General features: G+C 51.9%; 2 protein-coding genes across 3 annotated transcripts in view; both read right to left on the minus strand.

The window, feature by feature from the left end:
- MRPS15 (mitochondrial ribosomal protein S15) overlaps positions 1-24,534 on the minus strand; it is a 602,556-nt gene that overhangs the window by 327,332 nt on the left and 250,690 nt on the right. The window lies entirely within an intron of this gene.
- The window catches only part of GRIK3 (glutamate ionotropic receptor kainate type subunit 3), a 239,112-nt gene continuing 228,738 nt past the window's right edge, over positions 14,161-24,534 (minus strand). The window contains exons 15-16 of the mRNA XM_050798039.1: positions 23,593-23,843; positions 14,161-20,667 (exon numbers count right to left, since the gene is read on the minus strand). Coding sequence (XP_050653996.1) covers positions 20,473-20,667; positions 23,593-23,843 — 446 coding nt within the window. The 3' untranslated portion in view covers positions 14,161-20,472. The remainder of the gene's footprint in view (positions 20,668-23,592; positions 23,844-24,534) is intronic.

Consider the following 24,534-nt stretch of genomic DNA (forward strand, 5'->3'; position numbering starts at 1 on the left):
CTGGCTTGACATCAGAGGTAACCCAGGGTGTAGACTGATCTGTCTCCTACCAGCTGGGTGACCTTGGGCCGGGATCTTAACCCTTGCTTCACTTTAAAATGAAGCAAATGATGGAATCTATGTTAAAGGGTGTTGGGGGGATTAGATGGGAGAATGCACCTCAGATGCTTAGCGCAGTACCTGCCTCTTAGTAAGGGACCAGTAACAGACAGTCACCTGAGATCCTGAGGACACCAAGCTCCAGAGCCCAAAACTTCCTGGCCCCAGGCCCCCTCAGCCCAAGACAGGGTGGTTCCTCTGCTCCTGCTCCTTTCTCTTACCTCTAACACCAGCTCAGGGTGAACGTTCCCGGTGGGATATGGGCTCATTGGTTATTCTGGTCCTCTTCTGAGCTTGCAGGCTGCCCCTCTGTCCTCTGGCCTGGATCCCTCTCCCCTGTGCTTCCCTCATCCCTGGGCCAGACGGAGCCTGCACCCACACTCCTTGCCCTTGCGCATCACCTCCCGACTCTCCTAGTGCCTGCATCTCCCAGCTGGGGCCTAGGGATGTGGATTCCCATTCCACCTGCCTGAGGCCCTGGGAGCTGCTGAGTGTCAATTTTCTTAGGCAGTCCTTGAACATATGAGGTGGAAAGTGCTCCAGGGATCTTCAGACTCAGCCCCTTCACTGAGCAGAGGGAGTGCTCTGAGTGCTCAGAAAGAGAAGGGACTTCCCAGGGCCCTGCAAAGTGCCACGGGGTAGTACCCGTATTCTCTGGCAGGGGACATAGTTCTGGGAGTAGACAGGGAGGGTATCCTAGAGGGACCTTTAACTCCAGGAGAAGCTCCCAGTGAATCGTGGGGATCTGTTGACTCTTCAGGGACCCTGTTTCAGACAACGCTCTTTCCTGGTGGTCTACGTAAGAAGCTCTGCCTTTATTATCCCAGCTAGCCTCTGAGGAAATAAAAATATTTCACTCGTTTGACATGGTTTTTGCACTGTTTTGCTTTTACAATCATTCCCTTTTAAATGCATTTAGTTTTAAGCTCCTCAAATCCTGTTTAAGTACATGGGGATAAGACTTCAATGAATAAAGCAATAAACAGAAAAAGAGTTGTGAATTTCCTCCTCTCTGCTCAGCACCTCTCTCCCTGAAGCTGGTACCAAATGCCCCTCCTGACTCACAGTAGCTCAGGGCCATTCCCCACAAGGCAGGGGTTCAAAGTTCACCCAAGGGCTAGAAGCTCAGTGTCTAGGTGTGAGGCCTCTCTGCCTACTCAGCCTGGGCCAGCCCCAGGTCATGGCCTGGTTCCAGGGCTACCCCTAAACCTTAGACTCCGTTTCTTGGAACCCTGCTTGGTGTCTGTCTTAGGTTCTCTAGAGCAGAGACTGAGAAGGGGACTTAGGCGCCCAAAATGTATTGAAGGGATGTGTTGCTTTCAGAAGGAGAGTGAGGGATCAGGATAAGGCTGGGGCGAGAGTTGAGTGAGCAAGGATGAGGTCTCATCTGGGCAGGCGGTAGCTTCAGGCAAAGCATCACAGAGTTGGTCCCATCTTAAGGAAAGGGGGCGGCCTTTATCTGGCCACATCATAGGTCACAGGCTGTGTGCTGCTCTGGGTGGTGGAAGACTTAACCTCATGGGTAAGAAGGTGCCTGAGAAGGGGACAACTGGGAGCCATGAACAGCCAACATTCCCAGCAGTGGAAAGACAAGTGCACCATGCAATCAAAGGGGTCTGGGTGGGGAATCTCCTTTGTCCACTACAGTGGCTCAGCATCTCCAGAATGGGCCTCTGCCTTCCTCCACCAGGCATTCCCACTGGGGGCCAAACCTCAAGGGGAAGAACATTTCAGATCCACCTCACTGCATTTTTATAAGTTCACAGGGCAGGGCTTCTGAGCACTTCTTTACTGATGAAGCTCAGAGAGGTTGAGCAATGAATCCAAGGTCACACAGCTGTTGAGTGGCAGAGCCAGGGTTCAAATCTAATTTCCAAAGCTCCTGCTGGCCCCACGTTCTTGTTCCTGTGCCTGTTAGTCCTCCCAGACTCCACTTTCAGGGAACCTCATTATCTCCTGCCCAACTGCCCAGCGTCCTCTACAGTTTCCCCTCTGGGCTGATGGTTCCACTTTCTGGCTTCTGGTTCTCTGCCCTTCACCCCACGCAGCTGCACCTATCTGTCCCCCACACACCCAGTCTTCCCTACCCCACCTTCAGGGGCCCGAGTTCTGGCAGGAGCTGGACATACATGACTTGCCCACAAATTACATCTCACAGGGAGCCCGGTTCCACCACCACTGCCTGTGCTGACACCTCCATCAACGCAGATCCTCCTTAAGACAACAGACATTTATCCCTGACAGAGGCACAATTGCAATCAGATGCTGGAGGCCTGAATTCTGGGTTGCCACCGAGTTGATGACGGTCCTTCAGTCAGAGGAAAGGGGCTGGAGGAGGGTAGGGGAGGGCTTCGGAAACAGCCCGTCTTCTGTAAGGAGCTATTTCCCCTGGGCCACTGCTGGGCTTCAGCTGAAGGGCAGCGGGGGCCTGCGTTTCCTCTGCTGCTCTTTGGGAGGAGACATGACAGAAATGAAGGAGGAAATAGGAAAATTGCCAGCAGGGTGTGAGTTGGCTCTGGGTCCAGGAAAACGAAGTGGACATGGGTACAGAAAAGGGCCAGTAACCACAGGTATGGAGGAAGACATCACTGGTGCTTCCTTATCACAGGATCTGGCTGTCTTCTCCCTCCTGGGCACGGGGAGGATGTACTCCTACTTCCACTTTCAACTAAGTGGAGTCACATGTCTAGCCCTGGCCTCTGAAATGTGGCTGGAAGGAATGTATGTCGCTTCTAGGCTAAGGCAGCGAAAAGCACTGATATCATTCTCCAGCCCGTTTGTTCCTCAGCTGAGGCAATTATGAGACGGCCTCGTGTTAAGATGATGGAATCACAAGATCAAAGTAGCCTAAATCACTGATTTTCACAATGGAGGACAGCTGACCCATGGAGGAATCAAGGTGTATGAGAAATAAAGATCGCTGTGTTAAGCCACCAAGACACTGGGGCTCATTGTCACAGCATAGCCTGCCCTATGCTAACTAATGCAATTGCTGTTCATTGATCATTTACTATGTGCCAAGTATTGTGCTGTGTGCTTTCCATGTATCATCTCACTAGATCCTTGCAGCAGCCTTCCAGGCAGGACCTCCTATTAACTGCATTTTACAGATGAGGAAACTGAGGCTTAGAGGGATTAAGTAACTTCCACAAGTCAGACAACTAGCAGGTGGCAGAGCTGGAAGTCAGGCCTGGGTCCTGAGCTGTAATTCTTAACACAGAAAGTCCAAAGAGGCCACCTTGGGTTTTCTGCCCTTATTGGGCTCCTGGTGCCAGAGCTTGGTAGGATACACAGGAGCATGTGAAAGCGGTCCCCAGTGTGTTCCAAATGTCAGTGGAGTCAATCCCTGAGTTGTGCTTAGTCCAGTAGGTGGGAGTCAGTCATGAGCTACAAGCACACCACTTTCTGCTCCTGTGGGGCTCACAGTCTGGAGGAGGGACTGGCTAAGCAAATGCATAGAGGTTGAAATGAGTATTGGGTGGGGTGTGTGTGTCCCCATGTGGGTGCATGCATGAGCAAGAATGGGATAGAATGGGTTCAGCAAGGAGACTGGCCAGGGGAGTTCAGAAAGGAACCTGGCCAGATGGGTTCAGGAAGGAGCCTGGCCAGGTGGGTTTAGCAAGGAGCCTGACATGCTGATGAGGAGGGAGGAAGGTATGTACCAGGACAGAGAGAGAATGGAGCCCCATCCCCATCCTCTCCAGGGAGAAGTAGAGATGTTAGGTTGAATGGGCGCGTGGGTCTGCCCTCCACTCATCCAAAGCCCTCCTGCTCTCCAGCTCCATCCTTCCCACGAGGACCCCCTACGCCCTGCTTTCTGTTGAGGAGGCAGGAGACTGCATCAGGGGACCTCTTCCTGTTTCAGGGTTATAGAGTGGAGCTACAGGAACAGGAGAATGGTCCCAGGAAGCAGTGGTGAAACCCTTTGTGGACTATGGTCTTGTCCCCACTCCAGGGATCAGGCTGCCTGCCCAGAAGGCAGAGAGCAACCTTGTTTGGCTTAGTTGTAGCTTTTGCAAAGTCAAGGGCTGAGTCCTAAGCCGGGCATAAGACGGCATGTAGACTAGAAAGAGACAGACAAGCATGAGTCCAAATCCAGCTTTTACCGCTTCCCCATGAGTGACCTTGAACAAATCTCATTCTGTTTATCAGTATTCTCCTCTGATCAATGGAAACAACCACATGTCCCTCAAAGGCCACATATGAGGACTAAACGGTGCACAGGAAGATCCTCTCCCTCCCCACAACAGCCCCTGGAGGATGGAGGGCAGACCATGGGTCCTCTCTGACTTGGGAGCCCTCCTCAGACCCTTCTCTGGGCCATGGAGGGAGGCCTGAGAGGGCTACCAAAGGCCCTGCTGTGGGTGCCCCTGCCTTCATCTGGAAAGGAAAGATCAACTTGAACATAAAGCTGCCCTAACTTCTCCCAGCATCATGTCCCCAGAGGGAGTTTTCAGGCCGAGTAATGTATGGCTCCATTTTTAGATGTTGCCGAATTCCATTTGCTGGAGATCTGTGTTTTATTGCCGTATCAGTGTTTCTAAATCGCACTATATTTTCTTAGCTTGATGGGAATTTACAGCAACTGGATTGGAGCAGAATTGGGCTCTCCCCGAGGCTGGGAAATCACTGGGGTCGACTGCTATGGCTGCTGCCTCCCTCTCTGATTCTTTCTTCTAATTATTCATATTAAGAAGGGATCTGAATCTGAGAATAGAGGCCTGGGAGGCCCGCATGGTGAGACATCCATCAGGGCTGGGATGTCTGGGGCTGCTCCCCACAGGGAGTTGGGCCACCCAGGAGGAGGTGGGAGGGCTGTGGCAGAGGTGCTCGGGCAGAGATGAGTTCCAGGATAGGGAGTTGAGGGAGGCCTAGCCAGCAGCCAGCCTTGGGATTGGTGTGTCCAGGGAACACTAGACGTGAGGTTGACTGCCACAGTAACGGGAGCCATAACGCTGCATGTCAGAACATCCCTTAGTGGCCCCACAGCCTTCTACGTCTTCTTGATTCTCCTGTGAGGAAAAGAGGACAGTGAATATCAACCCCATTTTCCAGATGAGGAAACCGAAGGCCTAGGGAGTTAAGTCACATGGTAGAGCTAAGGTTAAAACCTGGGGCTGTTTGAATCCGAACTGGTGTTTACTCTCACCCCCACACTGGTGGATTTTTGTTCCCCCTCCATTTCCACACTGGAGACTTGGGCAGGGTGCTCTCATTTACGGAGCCCTCACTATGCATCAGGCACTGCACTATAAATTCCAGGCATCTTCTCATTTCATCCTCCTACAGGTGGGGGGTACTCAGCCCATTTTATGGAGTCGCCCAGGATGTTAAGGCACTTTTGCAAGGTCAGACAGCGACTCCTAAGCGATAAAGATGAAATTCCATCTTAGCCACCATGCTCTACTGCTTCTAAAGACACCAGCTCTCCCAACTCCTGCTGATGTAGGAATGAGTTGCCAGGCTATGGGATGGGAGTCCCGATGCATTCTGGGAGTCAGATGGTGCCCGTCTGGTGCTGGGCATCCCCCAGGCTGCAGGTTTGCCCCATGAAGGCTGGGTGCTTAGGCTGCACCTGCATTTGAAAGACACCGTTTCCCTGGCTCCAGCCTCCCAGGGTGACACAGTACCACCCAGGGCATTGGACAGAGAGAGGAGGGGACACAGCTGGGGACTGAAGGAAGTTCTGGCCCATCCCTCTGGCAGGTCCAGGCAGTTTATCTCACTTGGCAGCGATCCTCTGTCTAAAAACACGTCTGACGTTTTGTGCAATAAAGTTAATGGACTTCTCCATCTTAGAGCAGCTGAATTCTCTTGGAGCAGATGCTGAGGGTTATGGATGTTCTAATTAGGAAGCTGCCTTTGGCACTGAGGAAGGGAGGGGAGGCTTGTGATGTTCCACACACTCTGCAAAGACCCCCTGCCAAACTGCTTTCCCTGAGCCTGCCAGTGCAGACACGCTGCAGCAGAGGAAGGAGGAGAAAACATTTCCTTCCTCTCCCATGTTCCACTTCCCTTCCGGTACCAGTGGTCCTCCGCACTGAGCCGGAAGTGACCAGGGGGACCAGGTAGCGTGGCCATAGCGTCCCGGGTCTGAGCAACCACAAGCAGAGTTTAGGGCTGGGATCAAATGAAACTCACAACCAAGTTAATCCGACACATTTATTGATGTGCATAATTGTTATTGGACTGCGCTGCAATTAGGCATAAATGGTAGGTCGTTCCTGTGACTGACTATAATTAGTAATTCTCAGTTTTGGCCCAATCAAGTTTGGATGTTTGTTTTCCATAAGCATAGAAGTTCCCCAGTGTCTGTAAACAGCATTGATATTGACTGTTTTCTGATTCACTCATTCATTTGTTCATTTCCTACATCTACGAAACAGAGGTCCCAGACTGGAGCCCTCATTTTGTTGCTTACTGGGTGATTGTGGGCGGGTAATTCCACTTCTTTCAGCCTTGGTTTTTCACATCTGTAATATGGGGATGGCATCTCTAGCGTATAGGCTTATGCTGAGAATCCTGTGAGTTGGGCATGCTCAGAGCCAAGCACAGTGCCAGGCCTAGAATTGTCACTCAGTTAGCTGCATCCTGTTGTTATTAGCATTATTCATATTATTATTTTATTATTATAGAGATGGGGTTTCACCATGTTGCCCAGTCTGGTCTCGAACTCCTGGACACAAGCAACCCATTCACCTTGGCCTCCTAAAGTATTAGGAATACAGGCATGAGCCACTGCACCCAGCCCATTATTGTTATTGATATTATTATTATTATTATTGATAACAACTTCTCCTGGAAAAGAGCTGAGCACTAAGAGCTCTGAAACCTTCGGTCTCAGATGGGAGGATGATTCTGAGTGCAGAAGAGTCCTGTCCCTTGGACTTCACTGGGACTGGAGGAGTCTGGATTATGTAAGAGGACACAGAACCAGTGATATTTGGGTTGTGGTGACTGTTGTGGCCTCATCATTACCTGTAGGCAAGTGGAGCTCGGAAGCTTCAGGTTTTCCACATCTTTAATTTTACCACCATCCAGCTCCTGGGAAATATGGCGCTGGATTAAATCTCCCTACAGAGAGGAGAGCGCCTGCACAGGGCACAGTGCTTAGAAGGCTCTCATGAAATGCCTGGCTCTGTCCCAGAGGATGTGTTATTGGAGTTTAGAGAATTCTTAGTGATCTGAGGTTGAATTAGGGGGAAAGAGGGGAAACTGGTCCTCACAGCAAACTGCAAGTAAGTCTTTGGGCTAGACAGACAGAACAGAGGCCTATGCCCTCCTGAAGAAAAACCTCTCGACATCTGCGAGCTGCTGAACTCACCGGGAAGAGGGTGTGCTTTGCCAACACACTTCACACTGGGAGGAGATGATCTGGGAGGCAGTCTGGAGCAGGAAGAGATTGTAGGGGCTGTCAGCGAGGCCAGAGCTGCAGGAAGGAGTGTAGGGGGTCTGGGGTCAGGTAGGGATCTGGGCAGGGACCCTGGGAGCCTGAGCTTGCCCAAGGTCCAGTGAGGCACTGTTGGCTTTTAGAACCCGGGAGGCAGAGAGCCCTGGGTTAGACTCTACCCTGCCACATACTCCCTGGACCTTGGGCAAGTTATTTGGCCTCTCTGAGCCTTAATTTCTTCATCTGTGACATGGGGCAGTAGCAGATGCTGTCAGTGTCTTGCCCTTACCCCTTTTGTGCAAGCTGCCCAACTTCCCACTGCCAACACGGCCAATGCTCTGCCTGAGGCTTTGTCCTGGCCTAGAGTCCACCTTGCCCCCTTGTGGCATGCGAGAAGTACCTGGGATTGGCAGTCTCTGGGGGACCAGCCCTAAACCAAAGATTGATAGGACTTAGTATATACTTGATATATATATACCCCAGCTCCCTCGCTCCTTTAGTGGGAGATTCTTGAGTTGCGTGTTCTATGCTGGCTCCCAGAGTTCTTCATGGAGTTAAGTGCCAGCTGCCTACAGGGTTGGCTAGCTTGATGTTGTACCCTTCATAAGCTGGCTTCCCTTTGGCATCTCACATCCCTATTCCCCTATCTTCACCTTGTATTCAAGCCCTTGTCTCAGGGGCCTCTTCCAGGGGATCTCAAACTAAGGGGATAATATCATACTTTTCTCCTAGCACTATGGGCATGATGCAAATTAAGTTACTAACATATTTTGCTTCCCATCTTTTCCCTTGTATCCTGTTGGGTACTGGCAACTTAGTCTTCAAGGGGCTCCGGCTATTGGGGAATCAGGGACAGAGGCCTGAGCCAAGCTGGGCTGACATTCAGGCCTTTGCAGATAATGGGCCAGGGCACTCCTGGGATGGAGGCAGGAGCTAGAGGCTTGTCTGGAGGGAAGCTGGGTGTTGCAGGTACGGTGGCTGCTCCGGAAGTCCTCTCCGTGGGGCCTCCTCATCTCAGATCCTTTCTGGAGGCCGAGGCAGGCAATAAATCCCCTTGGTAGAGCTGGTCCCAGCATGGGCCACCCTGCAGAAAGGCTTCATCAGCGGCCTGATTTGCATAAGATAATGAAACCGCAGTAAAAATAGTAAAAGAAAAAATGGCCTGGCAACTTTGTTTCCATAATGACAGATGCTTCTTAAACACTCAGCTTCTGTTTCCCAAGGAAGTGCCATCAAGGCTCCAAGGGAGCCGTGTACCCTGGCCCAGCCTGGTTCTTGGAATAGGGGCCTGCAGCCCCTGGGGCACTCCAGCCCTGACCTCCTGCTGCTCCTTGGCTTGCTCCAGATGGACCTGGGTGGCAGGGTGGTAGGAAGGGAGAGAGGGGAGAACTGACTGAAGAGTGAAGGACTCTCACAATCAGCCCAATGCCTCACACTTAACACATGCTTTCACATGTCATTTTAAAAATTCTCATGTGAGCTCCCTGTTACAGTCAAAATGGGCACTCCCAATGCACAGGGGAGTAAACTGAGGCTTGTGAATGGTCCAAGGCCATCTGCTTAAATTAAGATGGTAGAGGGGCCTTAGAATTTGCCCCCTATTCTTAGTCCCTGTCTCCTGTCTGGGCAACTCCATGAGTGACAGGAGGCTCTTGTCACTGGGGATGGCTGGGGAGAGGGCAGGTCCCAGACCTAGGAGGGGATGGGGGATCTGTGGGAGGTGGGAGCCATCTCCACAGGTCTCAGACCCCTGTTCCTTGAGCAAGGTGAGATGACCAAGGTCAAAAGAAAGGGCGCCATTATGGGATGGGACTCTCCCAGACCTACAGAACAAAAAAATAACCATATCAGAGTGTGCTTCAGAAATATTTTGTCCTCTCACCTCCAAGCCACCAGGGTTCTGCAATGACTGCCCCGGAAGCAGAACTAATGACAGTAATAATAGTAATGAATAAAATAATGGCATGGGCGCTGTTTCCCCAGCTCAGAGGAAAATCTCTAGTCTAGTTGCACTTGACTAGGGTCAGGGGTTCCCTGCCATAGCACCTCCTTTCCTCTGAGTGTTTGGGGCAGAGTCCTGATTTCCTGATTCACTGAAAGAGGGCTTAGCTGCATGGGGTGGGGAGAATGGGAACTGAGCAAGTTCTCAGGACACAGATGGTCCTGACTCATGCAAGATGGCCAGTGGGAGTCACCTGGATGCTAAGGCAAGTGTCATTTTGAAGCCACTAAGCTAGACATCTAGAAAAGCACCTCTCTAGGCTCTGTACTGGACTCATGTAGGCAGAGACGGTGGGTCCATTCCCCACGGCTGCCTGGGACTGGCAACTGAACCTGCATGTTCTGGCAGAACCGGGGAGGCCTCCGCAGTGGACTCCATCTCTGTCTGGTAGTCCCTCCCCAGTTCCCTCCCAGCCTGCGGAATCTTTGGCCTAATTTGAGAGGTAGTGGAGGGGAAACTTCCAGATGTTTTGGGTCTTAGACTGGGACCAACACCTTTGCACTTAAAGCTGAGTGTTTGACCACCTTTGTTTCCTGATTCCTCTGTGCCTGGGCTAGTTTCACCCTTGGCATATTGGGGAGGGGTCAAGTCATTATTTACCTTCCCTCCACAGTAATAGCTAACGTTGGCTGAACTAGACTGCGTGCCTGGCATGGACAATCTCATCAAGTCCCTATAACCCTCCTCTGAGGTGGGTCTTAGTCTCTCCATTCTGAAGCTTAAAGAAGACAGCGAGGTATGGTGGTGAGCACCTGTGGTCCCAGCTACTTGGGAGTCTGAGGTGGGAGGATCACTGAGCCCAGGAGGTCGAGGCTGCAGGGAGCTCTGATTGTGCCACTGCACTCCAGCCTGGGCCACAGAGTGAGACCCCATCTCAAAAAAAGGTGTGGGAGAAAAGAAGACACAGAGCAAGCAGCAGAACCCAGGAAGCTGGACTCCAGAGTCCCTGATCCTACTGCTTGGGGAGGCTTGCCCATCAGTCCTAGCAGAGGGGTCCTGAGTGAACTTGAATCCTGAGGGACTTGGGGCATTCCTGCCAGCATAGAGATTCTGGGGCTACATGAGACAGAAAAATATGGGAGTGAAGTGGGAGGCTCAGTTAATCAACATTTCAGATGGAGAATTAAGGGCTCAAGGGAGGGTTCATTTCTATGATGCTCTTGAATGGGGTGAGTGGGGCTTGTACCTTCAGAGCATGGAGCAGGAGGGTTCCGAGGCCCATGCTGCATTCAGTGACCCCCGCTCCCGGCACCATCCCACCACAGCCGGGCCACTTGCTGTGCTGGCAGCGTGCCAAAAGCCCGGTAGGCCCTGCGAGCTATGGGCAGTGCAGACATCCAAGTCTGTCCCAGACAACTGGACTCCAGCCTTCATTTGAACAAGATCCACAGGGCATTTTCAGAAGTGTAGGTCTAGAGCAATTCGTCAGATATACCTGTTCTCTGAGAACTTCACCATCCAGCTCTCTCTGCTGAAGGAGTGGGTGGATGGTTTGGAATTGGGACATTTTCACTGACATGGGCCCTGAAGCTGGGGAGACCTGAACCAAGATGGGGGTGGCCATATCCTGCCTTGAGCAAGGAAGTGGAGGGGGGAGGAAGGGAATGGAGATAGAAAGAGAGAGAGGGAGAAAGATAGAGGGAGAGAGACTTGACTATCTTCCATCAGACCTCTTATCACGAAGCCCCCTTTTTGCCCTGGTGAGTTTGAGTAGGTGTCTGTTTCTTGCCACAGCGATTCCTGACTGAGGAGCCTCCTTGAATGTCTTGCTCCTGGGGACTGGTGCACTAGAACTATGAGCCCATGTATGTCCTGGAGACGGGAGGAGGACAAGGCATTGGCCAAGGAGAGGCTGGGACAGAAATGGCTGAGGTTATAGAAACAGGGGCCTGAGCCAGGACAGCGACATCACTGCTCCTGCACCCATTTTTGCAGGAGTCAGTAATCTGAGAGGCCTGGCCGACCCCCGTCCAGAGCCAAGGGTATCACAGATAGGCTTCTGAGTTAGGGTTAGCCCTGGAGGGAGGAGTCCCCCTGTCTCTCCAGAGAGGACTCAGTCCATAGTAGCTCCTAATTTTTCTTCTCCCCATCTCTCTCCTTTTTCTTAATGAAAATAGCTGTCATTTATTGTTGGCTTATGATGTGCCTGCCCTGTGCTAAACATGCAGTGTAATGTGCTTTTTCTCATTTAATCCCCACAAGCACTTCATGAGGGGGCAGCTTTCACACCCATGCATTTTACAGATGAGGAAACAAGCTCAAGGATGTGAAGTCACTTCTTCGAAGTTACACAGCTAGTAGCTGGTAGAGCTGGGACTCATACATAAAATATTTAGTTAAGTCTGTGAATGGATGGATGGGTGGATGGATGGATGGCTGGATTGATGGGTGGGTGGATGGATAAATGGATGAAAGGGTGGAAGGATGGATGGGTGGATGGATGGATGGGTGGTTGGATGCATGGGTAGATGTATGGGTGGGTGGATGAATGGATGCATAAATGGGTAGATGGGTGGATGGATGGGTGGATGGGTGGATCAGTGGGTGGGTGGATGGTTGGGTGGGTGGATGGATGGATGGATGGATGGCTGGGTGGATGGATGGCTGGGTGGATGGATGGATGGATGGGTTGGTGGATGGGTGGATGGATGGATGGGTGGATGGGTGAATGGATGGATGGATGGATGGCTGGGTGGATGGATGGCTGGGTGGATGGATGGATGGATGGGTTGGTGGATGGGTGGATGGATGGATGGGTGGATGGGTGGATGGATGGATGGGTGGATTGGTGGGTGGATGGATGGATGGGTGGATGGGTGGATGGATGGATGGGTGGGTGGATGGATGGATGGGTGGGTGGATGGATGGGTGGATGGGTGGATGGATGGATGGGTGGATGGATGGATGGGTGGATGGATGGATGGGTGGATCGGTGGGTGGATGGATGGATGGGTGGATGGGTGGATGGATGGATGGGTGGGTGGATGGATGGATGGGTGGATGGGTGGATGGATGGATGGGTGGATGGATGGATGGGTGGATGGATGGATCGATGGATGGGTGCTCTACCTATTCTTTCACCCCCACTGTGGGCCTCATTTCTACCAGGTCTCTTGTCCGTATCCCCCCACTCCTTGCTGGACCTGGAGCCTACCCTGACCCGCAGGGTGCTCCTCTCCAGGGATGGTCCCGACCATGCCTATAAATGGCTCACACCTGCAACCCAGGGCCTTTCCTTACTTCCTACCTGGCTCAGACCAAAGTCTCCTTCTGGGCTGTGGCTCCAGGTTAGACCAGAGCTCCCAGACACTGTGGCCTACTGGGTCCCGACTTCCTCTCCATTCTGCAGAGATTGCTGCTGGGGCCATGGCTTGGCTTCCCTGGCACTTGTCAGCTGATGGAAGGGGAGGTGCATATTTTAGGAGACCTGCCAACTCATGTTGCCTTTTTTTTTGTTTTTTGACTTCTCCAGTTTTCTCAACTCTCCTAAAGCACTGATCCTGGGTCCCATAATTGTATTACGTGACCTCTTTCTCCCTCGGGCCACAGCTAACTGGACCACAAGTGGCCACTTGACCAAAGCTGGTGCAATCATAGCCACTTTCCTCATAATTAGGCCTGGGATACTTAATCCCGTGTCAAGGGTGGTGGGCATTTGGACTGAAAGGTGCAGAGTCAGGGTCTGAGATGTGTCAGGGTCTGAGGGACATCTTTCATTCAAAGTAGATCATATGTGTTAGGAGCTTAGCCAGCACCTGCCACATAGAAAGTGCTCAATAACCATGAGCTATTTTTAAGATGATGTCATAGGATAACATGGAGGATTCTGGTTGGAAAGGGTCTCTACCAATTCAGTCTGTTTGCACGAGAGTTGGAGGCAGAGGTGAGGCAGAGGCCACCTTGCCACTGCCTTTGGGCTGTTTCTGTCATGGGAACATGAGATTTTTCAGCAGCTTCGGTCCACTACTCATCTCCAACTTCCTGGGTGCTGAGGAGCACCATGATGTGGGGTGGTGGCGGCCCCAGTGTCTTGATGGACTTCCTGGACCCTGGATTGCAGCTCTGGGGTGTCTTTCCTCCCACCTCAGAGGTGGTCATGCCCTAGTGGGTCAGTTCTGTATTATTCTGGGAGCCATTCCTGGAGGCCCGAGTTGGCCAGGCTCCCTCATCTCTTCCACTGGTTTTATAAACCTCCATACTGAATCCCTTCCTGCTGGAAACGCCCTGCCCTGAACTCTGATTGTATGAGCAGTTTCCGGCTCCAAAGGGCAGCTGACATAGAGCTTTCTCATTTCCAGTCTGAAAAAGCTCAGGCGAGACTCTGGCCAAGCTGGGATAAGGTGTCCACCTGACCTCACCAGCTATGACCAAAGGGACGGGGCCACATGAATAAGTATGTGGCAACTCCCAAGGGAGTTTGTGGATGGAGATGAGTTGGGGAGGGGTGTTGCCAAGGGAAGGGAAGATAGAGGTCAGACAGTCCCAAGGACAGACCCTACATCCTCAATGTCTGAACCAGGAGGCTGGCCGGAGCCACCCGCCTGCTGGGCACCAGTGTCTCTTGCCTGGGACACAGTCATCCCTGGGGGAAGATGACAAAAGTTCATCGTCCAGCACCTTCTGGTTCTAAGGAGAGAAGAGAAACAGAAAACACACCTCAAGGGAGCCCTGTTTTCTAGAAACATTTTATTTAAAATTTAAAACCATATTACTTCATACAGCAAACTGTGCACTTTGATATATCACAGTGTCTTAAAAAGGAAAATAATCGGATTTGTTTGGAAATTTATTTACATCAGCCTAGAATGATTGGCAAGTAACACAGTTACTATGAAACCCAAATTGTTACAAAATGTTTACAAAAAACTATATTCATAGAAATTCTGCATGTCCACAAAGGGCATCCCCTGAATGGCCCAGAGACCAGTGTGTGGGAACCATGTTGAGTGGGAGTAGGGGGCTTCCAGGCACTCTGGTCTGGGTGGTGGGACAGGTCTAGGGTCTCAGAGGCCCATGGTGCTGCCTGGGGGCTCAGCCCAGAGCCTGGGAACTGAGGCCCCTACCATGGGAGGCCCAACCAGGAAGTCGGCCCAGGCAGAGATGGGATGGGGGCTTGACGCACAGTGGTAAGAGGGCCCATGATTCCTATGGAACCAAGATGGGATGCTCCTCATGGGGCTGGAGTCAGGCGTGCTTGGTCAGGGCCCCAGAGGCAGACCCAGAGTTCAGTGCAGACCAGCCTGACACCCGAGGCCGAAGCTGGGGCAGGCTGCTGACTGCACGGAAGCCCACTTCAGATATCTCCTCCCCTGCATGCTCCAGAGATGCTCAGACCTGCAAAAGAGGCTAAAGGAATGGAACTGCAGAGAACAGACCGATCTGGGTGAGCCAGGGACAGAGGTCTGCAGCCTCCTGGGGAGGGGGCACTCTGCCAGCTGCCCTGCCAGGATGCCGCAGGGGACAGAAGGGCAGATAGATGGAGCCTGGCCCGTGCTAGGCTAGGAGCTACCTTCTTGCCTCTCATCTTTCACCTCTCTGGCTCTGAGGTCACTCCCTGGCAGCTGGTCTCTGGGTCAAATGGGGCTGGGGAGGTTGTCTGAGGTGAGGCAAACCCTTGGCTGGCATTTGACTGAATCTATGGCTGCTTCTTCATGTCTGGAGGCCTCAGAGTTTTGATTCATAAAATGGAGACAATCTGGGAGGTGATGTGAGGTCCACTGTTCTAGAAGGCAGGAGGACAGGATCAATAACAGGGGCATGGGAACACTGTATCAGCATGCTGGCCATGCCCTGGGGGCATTCTCTTTAACAGGTGCTTTCCCTAGCTGTGAGCTGTGTTGTGTGCAAGTTGTGACTGCTTCTGCAAGTGGGTGAGAATCAGAGGCAGAGGCTTTTGCTACCGAGACTAGCCCCACCTTCTAGGGTATCCTAGGTGGAGCCTGAAACCTACCTGCGATTCTGCAGGCAGGTGTGAGAACACGCCTGGGGAGTGGTCTGCTCTTTCCCAGCTCTTCTGCTCCTGATGAACTGCCCCGGAACTAGAATGTAATATTGGCACAGGGGCTGAGTACTAGCATGACATTGCTTCTCAGACACACCCGGCTGTCCTGCCTCAGACAGGCTCGGATGGAGATGAGGTCCGTTGGCCAATCCTGCCCCTCCCACAGGAGGCCCTGGCGGTGCAGGACTCACCTGGCAGCACCATGGAGCTCTGCCCTCTTCTTCAGGGTCTGGAGCTCTGATGTGTGGAGGGCCTTCCTCACCCCAAGGGGCTCTCTGAGACCTCCGTCCCAGACTTTGCTGCTGCAGCCCCCATCTCTCACCTGGTCCCCACCCATGCTGGCTGGGTTATGTACACTCTGTGTGCAGACGTGCAAGAAAGGGTTGTATACACATGGGCTACAGGTCATATATACACTGTGCATATATATATATATACAGTATATATATATATTTTACATTCATATATATATTGTACAGAACATTAACCTTCTACCTAAAAGTTTTGTGACTTCATGTACGACCTCAGCTCTGAAATTTTAACTCCAGGGCAAATTCAGGACTGAAGGGAGGGCTTGCTTTAAACTGCCATGGGGACAGAGGGCACGGCCCTTCCATGGTGGCCAGCAGCCGGGCCCCTTCCAGATGTGTCCACCTGACCTGCAACTTCCAGATGTGTCTAATCCAGAGACCTGCCCACAGAGTTGGGCTTATTTCTTGTATCTGTCCATGGGGCTGGGCCCATCCCAGATGATAAGTCCATGCAGCTGTTTGTTCAAACCTCTAGCCCCTTTGCAGATGGGTATCCACACAGGAACATTCCAGATGTGAGCCACAGAGGCCAGCCTACTTTCAGATGTTTGTGCATGTAGCTGGGAGTGGGTCAGGGAGGGACCAACTTCAAGCTGAGTGACGAAGCGGAAGCTGTGACCCACCCCACAGACCCACCATCCCTGGAAAAGTAGGCAGAAAGGGAGCTTTTGATTGTTCTTGGTGAGCGCACACCTGGTGGAGAGGGAGCAATTTCTAACCCGTTTGGCCCTTTCCCCTGGCCTGGGCCAGGATTCCCATTTTCCAGGGCCTGGGGCATGGCAGGGATTGGGGGTGGAGCCAGATTGTGCTTCCAGCTTAGACAGAGTCTTGGCTGTGAGGAGGGGGTGGCCCTCTTACCCCTCAGACACTCAAAGTCAGCACATTGGCCAAGGTGGCATCTCCCCTCTCGAGAGACTCTTGCAGCATGGGGCCACCTGAACACTGACAACGCTCTCAGGATTTTCTTCTGTCCAGAGCAGAGAAACCAGCAGCAGGACAAGTGGAGAGTGATCGGGAGGGCTCACTGTCCTTAAGCCTCAGGGCCTCAGCAGGGGTGGTGGGGTCAGTGTCTTCTTACCACTGCCCCTCAACTTGGCCAGCTTGAGCAGGTGGAGAGGAGGCACTGGCATTTGGGGATGAGGTGGGGACATTCTTCTGTTCAGGGCTGGCATGTGGCACCACGCAGGGGCAGTCCAGTATCTGTTCAGGCAGATTCCATCTTATGCTCCATCCAAACAAGCTTTCACGTTTCCCATCACCTCTCAGTGCCTGTGTGTGCACACACACTACACGTGCATACACACACATACACACACGTATGCACCTGCCCCAGCTCAGCTCCATGCCCACTGGCAGGACAGACCTAAACTTAAAAAAACACCAGATCTGCCTCACTGGAAACACTTTCCTACTCCGTTCCCCCTCACAGATGTAGCATCACTTTCAGTCCCCCCGGACAGAGCTCATGCTTGGGCAGCAGTGGTCCCCACTGCACTTTTAATACTAGGCTGGTCTGTAGGACAAACGCAGGACATTGACCAGAAGTCGAATAACAGCCACACTGACAACACTTGAACCTCAGGATGCCAGGCTTGCACGGGAGAGGAGATGAGGCAGCGTGCCCTCCTGCTTCCACACAGGAGTCTAAAGACCAGTCCGTACCTTTTGGGGGATTTCTCTAATTGAATTGTGCCTCTATTTATCCACTATTCTTTGTTCCTTTTATAAAAATTCTCACCACTTCTTCCTCCTGTCACAATCCACATATATGCATAGCCTCAGAAGAACATGCTCATGTAGCATCACGCACACAACACATGTGTGAGACAAGAGCAAGAATGAGGCACGTGCTATGAAACTGTACTGGACAAAATAAGACGGTGGTTAATGATTGTGTTTGCTGACAGCAAATTGGCAAATACCTTCATTAGAATCCTGTTACCTGGGAATTACAAAAAAAAGTTTTCCCTTCAAACAGGACATGATGTCTACAGCAAAGGCATCAGCACCATGAGCCCCCGAAGGGTTGCGCCCCCATCTCCTGGCAAGTGTGCCCATGCAACCTTGGTGACTCTCTGTGACAAATGATCTCTCCCATGACAGAAGTGCAAACAGACCCTGGTGCCTGGCCTTCCTGATTGTCTGTCTCTGCTTCCACCGTGACCTGGAACATATGTGTGTGTCCCGCATACACTCGGAAACTTCAACTCCACATGACTTCTTGTCTACAGCACGCATTGACCCATGTCACACAACTCTCTGGTCCTGGCCTTCCCCCTGCTTCCTACTGTGCACACATGCCTGTACACATGTGTGCACATGCACTCGCACACGGACCCCTTAGTGACATGGCTTCTCCTTTTATGCATATTTGGCTAGCTGCAGTTATGATCCTGTCCTTCATCCTATGCCATTCAGTGTACATATGCACACACACACACCAGCATGCACACACGTGTGCATGCATGCTTACATATGCATACTCACCAGGGCCCCAACATGACATGGCTTCTCTGGTTTTTACATATATGGGGCCTTGCTGCTCACCCAGATTGTCTCCCTCGTCCCCAACTCACTCAGATACACATACACACGCATATGCACACATCAGATCCCCAAGGATTCACCTATTATTTCATGGCCTGGACTATGTTATATGTCCAGATCTGTCCTGTGCCCCAGCCCCTGAAATTCACACATACAAACACAAAGACACAGACACACATGCACACGCCCTCGGTACCCTGAAGCTTATGACAGCATGGCTTTTCCTAACATTACATGCATGGGGCTTTGGTGTGTGTCTAGCCCTCCTCTCCCTCGTCCAATGTACATAGCCAGCCAGAACTGCTGGGATTTTGGGCACCCGCTGGTTTGGCCCTGCAGTTCACAGTCAGGAAGAGGGACAGTGTTTATCACATGAGCCCACTGTGGTCTCCTGCTTTGCTAGAGATTACCCTTCACCCAGATGAGAAAGCCCTTGAGATCCAAATGTAGCTCTTCCCTAACCAGGCTTCCCAAGCAGCACGGGACAGAGGTGGGAGTGGAGTGGCTGGTGTACCCCAGTTCTCATCCAGAATCCCCAGAACCTCCCTGCACTGTTCAAAGCCTGCCCTCCATCCTTGGCCATGGCAAACCTGCTGGCCCATCGTGTTCTCTTTAAGGACACTTTGTTCCTAATCCTTCATGTCTCATTCTTTTCCAAGACTCTTAAAGTTACAGACCTCTAGAGCATTCGTCACAGCAAGCTGGAACTCATAGATCATCTGGTCCACCCCCTGGCTGGTCCCCAACCTGCTGCTACTTCTCTGCTGTCTTCCCCAAGCCCCACAAGGTCACAGTTGCTCTGGACAACAGACAAGGGGCCAGGATGGCCTCGTGTCTCTGTGTGGGGTCTTTGGTTAATTCTCCAGGAGGCAGCTTCTTCCTCCCCACCCTTGGGGCCTCTGCCAGCTATGATATTATGTCCCTAGAAACTTTCTTTTTCTGGGGAGCATCTCTACATTTGGTAAGTCTAGGAGACCAGAAGCTCTTTTGGTCCCTTCTGGTTTCCCCCACCTAGCCCCAAGTTAGCCTGTGTAGTAGGACACTGACTCCTTTTTGAGGAGGGGCAACTTGACTTTCACTTCAATCAACTCTTTTCTTTCAAAAAGACAGAGGAAGGCCAAGGGTAACCAGCTAGGAATGGGGAATTGTTGATGAGAAGATGGCAAAGAGCCCAGGTTTCCAAATGCGAACAGGGTTTAGATAACAACTTGCTAACCAGGAAGGTGAGATCCATTGGCACAAGAGCCGGTGGGACTTCCGTTGAATCTGCTTTTCCTCTGCTGGGCTTCAAATATCGGCTGAGTCTTTGGGCATCCTTTGTTAGAGATTCAGGGGGTCTTCTCTCCTCTGGCCAGAAAGCCGAGAAGAATTTTCTGTGGCCACTCCCCACTTATATTCTTAGAGACCTCCTAGAGCATTAGGAACCACTGGGTCATTGTCCATAAGAATCCAAAATGGCGACTTCTGTTTGTGCATTCTCTTCTCTCCCATACCCCAAGCTCCTCTTTTCCCCGTGTGACTCTGTCTTCAACTCTGCCAAAACAGGGGCTGCCAGGGGTGGTGCCAAGTCCAGAAGATCAGGACCATGTGAACAGCCCCAGAGGGATGAAGTCTTCCTTCTGCCAAGGCATATGGGATGGGCATCCCTCACCATGAACTCCCATTGGCAGCCATGCTAGAACTTCCTTAAGGCGCCAAAGGCTTGTGTCTCTGGCCTCATGGTCAACTGATGGAGGCCTGGGCTCTTGGGGAAGAAATGGTAACATAAGAGATGTCTTCCATTTTCTGTGGCCTCTGCAGGGCCATGGCAGAAACTTCTGACTCTGGAGGAGAGTAGAGGGGCGGGTGAGTTTGGCCTGAGAGAGGCATGTGCTTCCTTTGGCCTTGGCTATCTCGGCTGGCAGCTTTAGAAACCCACAGAAGATCTGAGGAGGACGAAGCCCAAGCAGCTGGCTGAGAGCCTGTTGGCTTCCTGGCAGGTAAGGGCAGGAGGCTTCTGGCCCAACAGGCAGGTGGCAGCTCTGGTCCCCAAGCCCAGTGTGAGGACAGGGGACGTTCCTTCCAATCTCCTTTGCTTTCCTCTGCCCAGCCCCCAGGCCTGTGGTCCCCACCCCAGCTGTGCCTAGGGGAACACAGGGGCTAAGGATGTGCTGCAGGCCATGCTGTCCTTGCCGGGAAGCCGGCGGTCATTGAATGTGTGCATGTTGATGACGGCGTCAGTCTTGACCATCATGGGAGGCTGCGGCTTGTGCTTGACTCGACGTTGGCAGGTGAGGGAGAAACGGATCTCATCGGCCACGGTGCTGCAGAAGGAACGCTGCAGAAGGGTGGAGGAGAGGGGTCGGAATAGGGGCACAGAGTGATGCCCGGCCCTGTAACTCCAGCCAGTTCTGCCCCTTCCTCCCAGAGTCTGTGCTAAGGCTACCCATCTTTCTCATACCTTCACCCCACCCATCCCTCTGCCACCTGTAAGGTGATTAGTTTGTGCAGCAGTCTACGAAACCTGACATTCTTATTTGGAGACTAAGGTAGGTGAGGCATCATCTTAACCTCACTTACACATGAGCAAACTGAGGTTCTAAATGGCATGCACATTAACGTCTGAGGAGCTCTGGTTTACCTGTGCCGTTTTTCTTCACTGGACTCAGAGGGCAGGAACCAGCCAGTTTTATCCCCATGAGCCCAACTCCCGAGCCCTGACCAAAGCACTAGCTCTGGCCCAGGGTCAGGACTGAAGAAACATTTGACGAATGAATGGATAAACTTTCTCCTGGAAGGGCTTCCAACTAAGGGGAAGAATCAGTATCTTCTCACTCAGGGAAGTTCAGCACATGTTTCTTGAGGTGGGAAACTGGGAGGCAGGTCCCTGTAGGGCTGTTGGGTGTCAGGGACCTCCTTCTGGCCTGGGCCCCTGCACAGAGCCAAGAGGGACAGCAGGAGCGCAGCATTTCCCACAGGTATCTGATGATGGTGGCTTCCAGAGGTTGTTCTGCAGCTTGCATGGAAGGCAGTGGGGGCTGTTGATAGCTCAACTTACCCAGTGAGCCAGGGCACTAGCACCAGGTCACTTGTGTGCAGGGGACTAGGCTTTGAATTCTTGCTCTGCCTCCTACCAGCTGTGACCCCTTCAGGCTTCCCTTTCCTCACCTACTACATGCAGAACGTCATCCCTCCTTGCCTCCTTTTCTTCATTCCACAAATATTTAATGCGACCCTACTATGTGCCAGGCACTGCTCCAGGCGTTAGGCATGCAGCAGTGAAGAAGATGGATGAGGTGGCAGCCCACTCAGGGAGCTTGCAGTCTAACAATGGGAGGGAACAGATAATGAACACGTGAACAAATAAATACTTTCAGACAGTGATAGCTATTAGGAAGAGAATCAAGCAGTGAAATGGGATAGAGAGGGGCTAGGAATGGGGGCAGGTAATGAAGGCTACTTGAGGAGGTAACATTGGAACTGACACAAGAATGGCCAGAAGATGTCAAGAACATACCCTCTGAGGGAGGAGCATTCCAGGAGCAGCATGTGCAAAGGGCCTAAGGCAGAAATGTGCTTGGTGTGTTCAGGACTGAACAAGAGGCCAGTGTGTGTGGAGCAGAGTAGGGGAAGAGAGTGAGGGAAGGAGGTGGTCAGAGAAGTGGAGTAGATAGATCCTTTAGGCTTTTTGGTGGAATGAGTAGCTCCTGTGTTTTTGAGATGAAATCTCTGTCTCCAGGTTGGAGTGCAGTGGCCCAATCTTGGCTCACTGCAACCTCCGCCTCCTGGGTTCAAGCGATTCTCCTGCCTCAGCCTCCTGAGTAGCTGGGATTACAGGTGCAAGCCACCATGCCCAGCTAATTTTTGTGTTTTTAGTAGTGACGGGGTTTCACAGTGTTGGCCAGGATGGTCTTGATCTCTTGACTTTGTGATCCGCTCGGCTCGGCCTCCCAAAGTGTTGGGATTACAAACGTGAGCCACCGCGCCCGGCCGGGAGCTCCTTTTAACTGTAATGGGAATTCTCAGAGAATTTGGTTGTTGTTCTTTTTTGATGTATCATAATTTTGTATCAACAGAGAACCATTCTCTGTTGTTAGACATTTAGGTGTTTACCCCTCCCTGCCATCTTTTCGTGTTATAATTTACACTTCAGCAAATTTCCTTGTAAATAAAACCGTGTCTATCTTTGACCACTTACACATGGTACATTTCTAAAAGTGGAAATTGATAGGCCAAAATATATGGATACTGTGGAAGACTCTGAACATAAGTTGCCTTCCAGAAAAGTACCTGCATAGACTTCCCTCAGCAATGCTGGACAGTGTCCCTTCCCTTCCACCCTTGCAAATTCCAACATCGAGTATTATCTTTTCCCCTCCTCTTTGTTGACTGAGGCTTGCTGGTTATAGAGGATTCCATTTCGTTTTTTACGGATATGTAAGTTGCTTGTTTATAATGGGCCCCTCTATATATAATTTAACTGCAATCTCTTTGAACTTCTCTGTGAGTTGTGCTTCCACCCCCCCCCCCCCCCACCCACCCACCCAGCAGCCCTTAACTCAGGCACACATTTAAATCACCCTGCAGGCTTTTGTAAAAGCACAATGCTGGCTCCACCACAGACCAATTAAAACAGAGAGTCTCTGGGAGTGAGTCCAGAGCATTAGCACTTGAAAACTTTCTCCCTGTGATTCTAATTTGCTACTGGGACCCAGAACTACTGCCCGACCATGCTTGAATTAATCAGAAGGCTTGAGCCTAGTTCTACTGTCTATATGCTTGGGCCAACCCTGTTAACTTTTCCTTTTTAAACTTTTGATTATGGAAATTTCCAAATATATGCAAAGGTAGAGAGAACGGTATAATGAACCACTATGCAACCATCACCCACCTTCAACAATTACCCTGGAGGGTTTTATGCAGGAAAATGATATGGTTTGAGTTAAGTTTTAAACAAGGCACCGGTTGCTGTGTGAATTATGGATGGTGCTGGGGAACCGTGGAGGCTGGAAGGCCAGTTTGAAGGCTGCGGCATAATCCAGGCAGGAGGTGATGGGGCTTGGCCTGGGGTGGGGCAACAGCGATGGAAAAAAGTGCTAGGTCAGGACAGAGGTAGAGTGGCAGGGCTTGCTGGCCCACTGGATACAGGGTGAGCTGTTGTGAGGCTGCGATGAGACACTATTGTGTGCCTGGCACATAGAGGGGTGAAGTCAGCGTGGATCTCCTTCCACGTCCTGTGCAGGCTCCAAGCTCTAAGACTTACCTGCTCTCTCTCTGCTGTTTTGCGGAGCTTGTACACAAACTCGCCCACGGCCACCAGCACAGAGAGGACCAGCCCGGCGGCCAGGACAATGAAGATGCCCCCGATCTTCTGGATCCCCAGGGCGCTGGCCTCTTTGTTTTCCTCCTCAGGGCACCCACTGCCCCGCCACCATTTCTCCTTCATGATGTGCAGCTTGTCCTCCTCCTGAAGCTGCAGGATGGCGATGGTGATCTTGTCCCGGTATGGGGAGCCTGAGCAGGGAGAAGGGACCCCTAGCCATCAGTGGCATGTGGCCCATGCTGTGTTTGGCCCTGCCAACACCCTGGTCAGGCCACCACCACTAGCCCTCTGGATCAGCTCATAAAAGGGGGGCCCTATCCCTGTGAGTCCTCTTTAAATCAACACATGGTATCTGGGTGGGTGGAAATGTCCTGTTTGAGCAGGGAGGTCGTACCCATTGTGTATCAGTCCCTGTGGGCTCCCTGAAGGCCCAGTGCCCCTGAGCTGCGTCAGCAGGGGCAGGAGAGGGAAGGCAGGAACGGCCTCTGGGAACTGTCCCTGAACCTTGTGTCTGTCCCAGCTCTCATTGCTTAGGTCAGGGCCACCCTCAAAAGGCATGCAGCTCCATCCCTCTGCTTCCGGGCTGAGAAAATGTCACCTATGTCCGGGCGCGGTGGCTCACACTTGTAATTCCAGCACTTCGGGCGGCCAAGGCGGGCAGATCACCTGAGGTCGGGAGTTCAAGACCAGCCCGACCAACATGGAGAAACCCCATCTCTACTAAAAATACAAAATTAGCCAGGCATGGTGGCGCATGCCTGTAATCCCAGATACTCGGGAGGTTGAGGCAGGAGAATCACTTGAACCCAGGAGGCGGAGGTTGCGGTGAACCAAGGTCATGCCACTGCACTCCAGCCTGGGCAACAAGAGTGAAACTCCGCC

The sequence above is a fragment of the Macaca thibetana genome, chromosome 1 (genome assembly GCF_024542745.1).
Source record: "Macaca thibetana thibetana isolate TM-01 chromosome 1, ASM2454274v1, whole genome shotgun sequence".
Classification (NCBI taxonomy): domain Eukaryota; kingdom Metazoa; phylum Chordata; class Mammalia; order Primates; family Cercopithecidae; genus Macaca; species Macaca thibetana.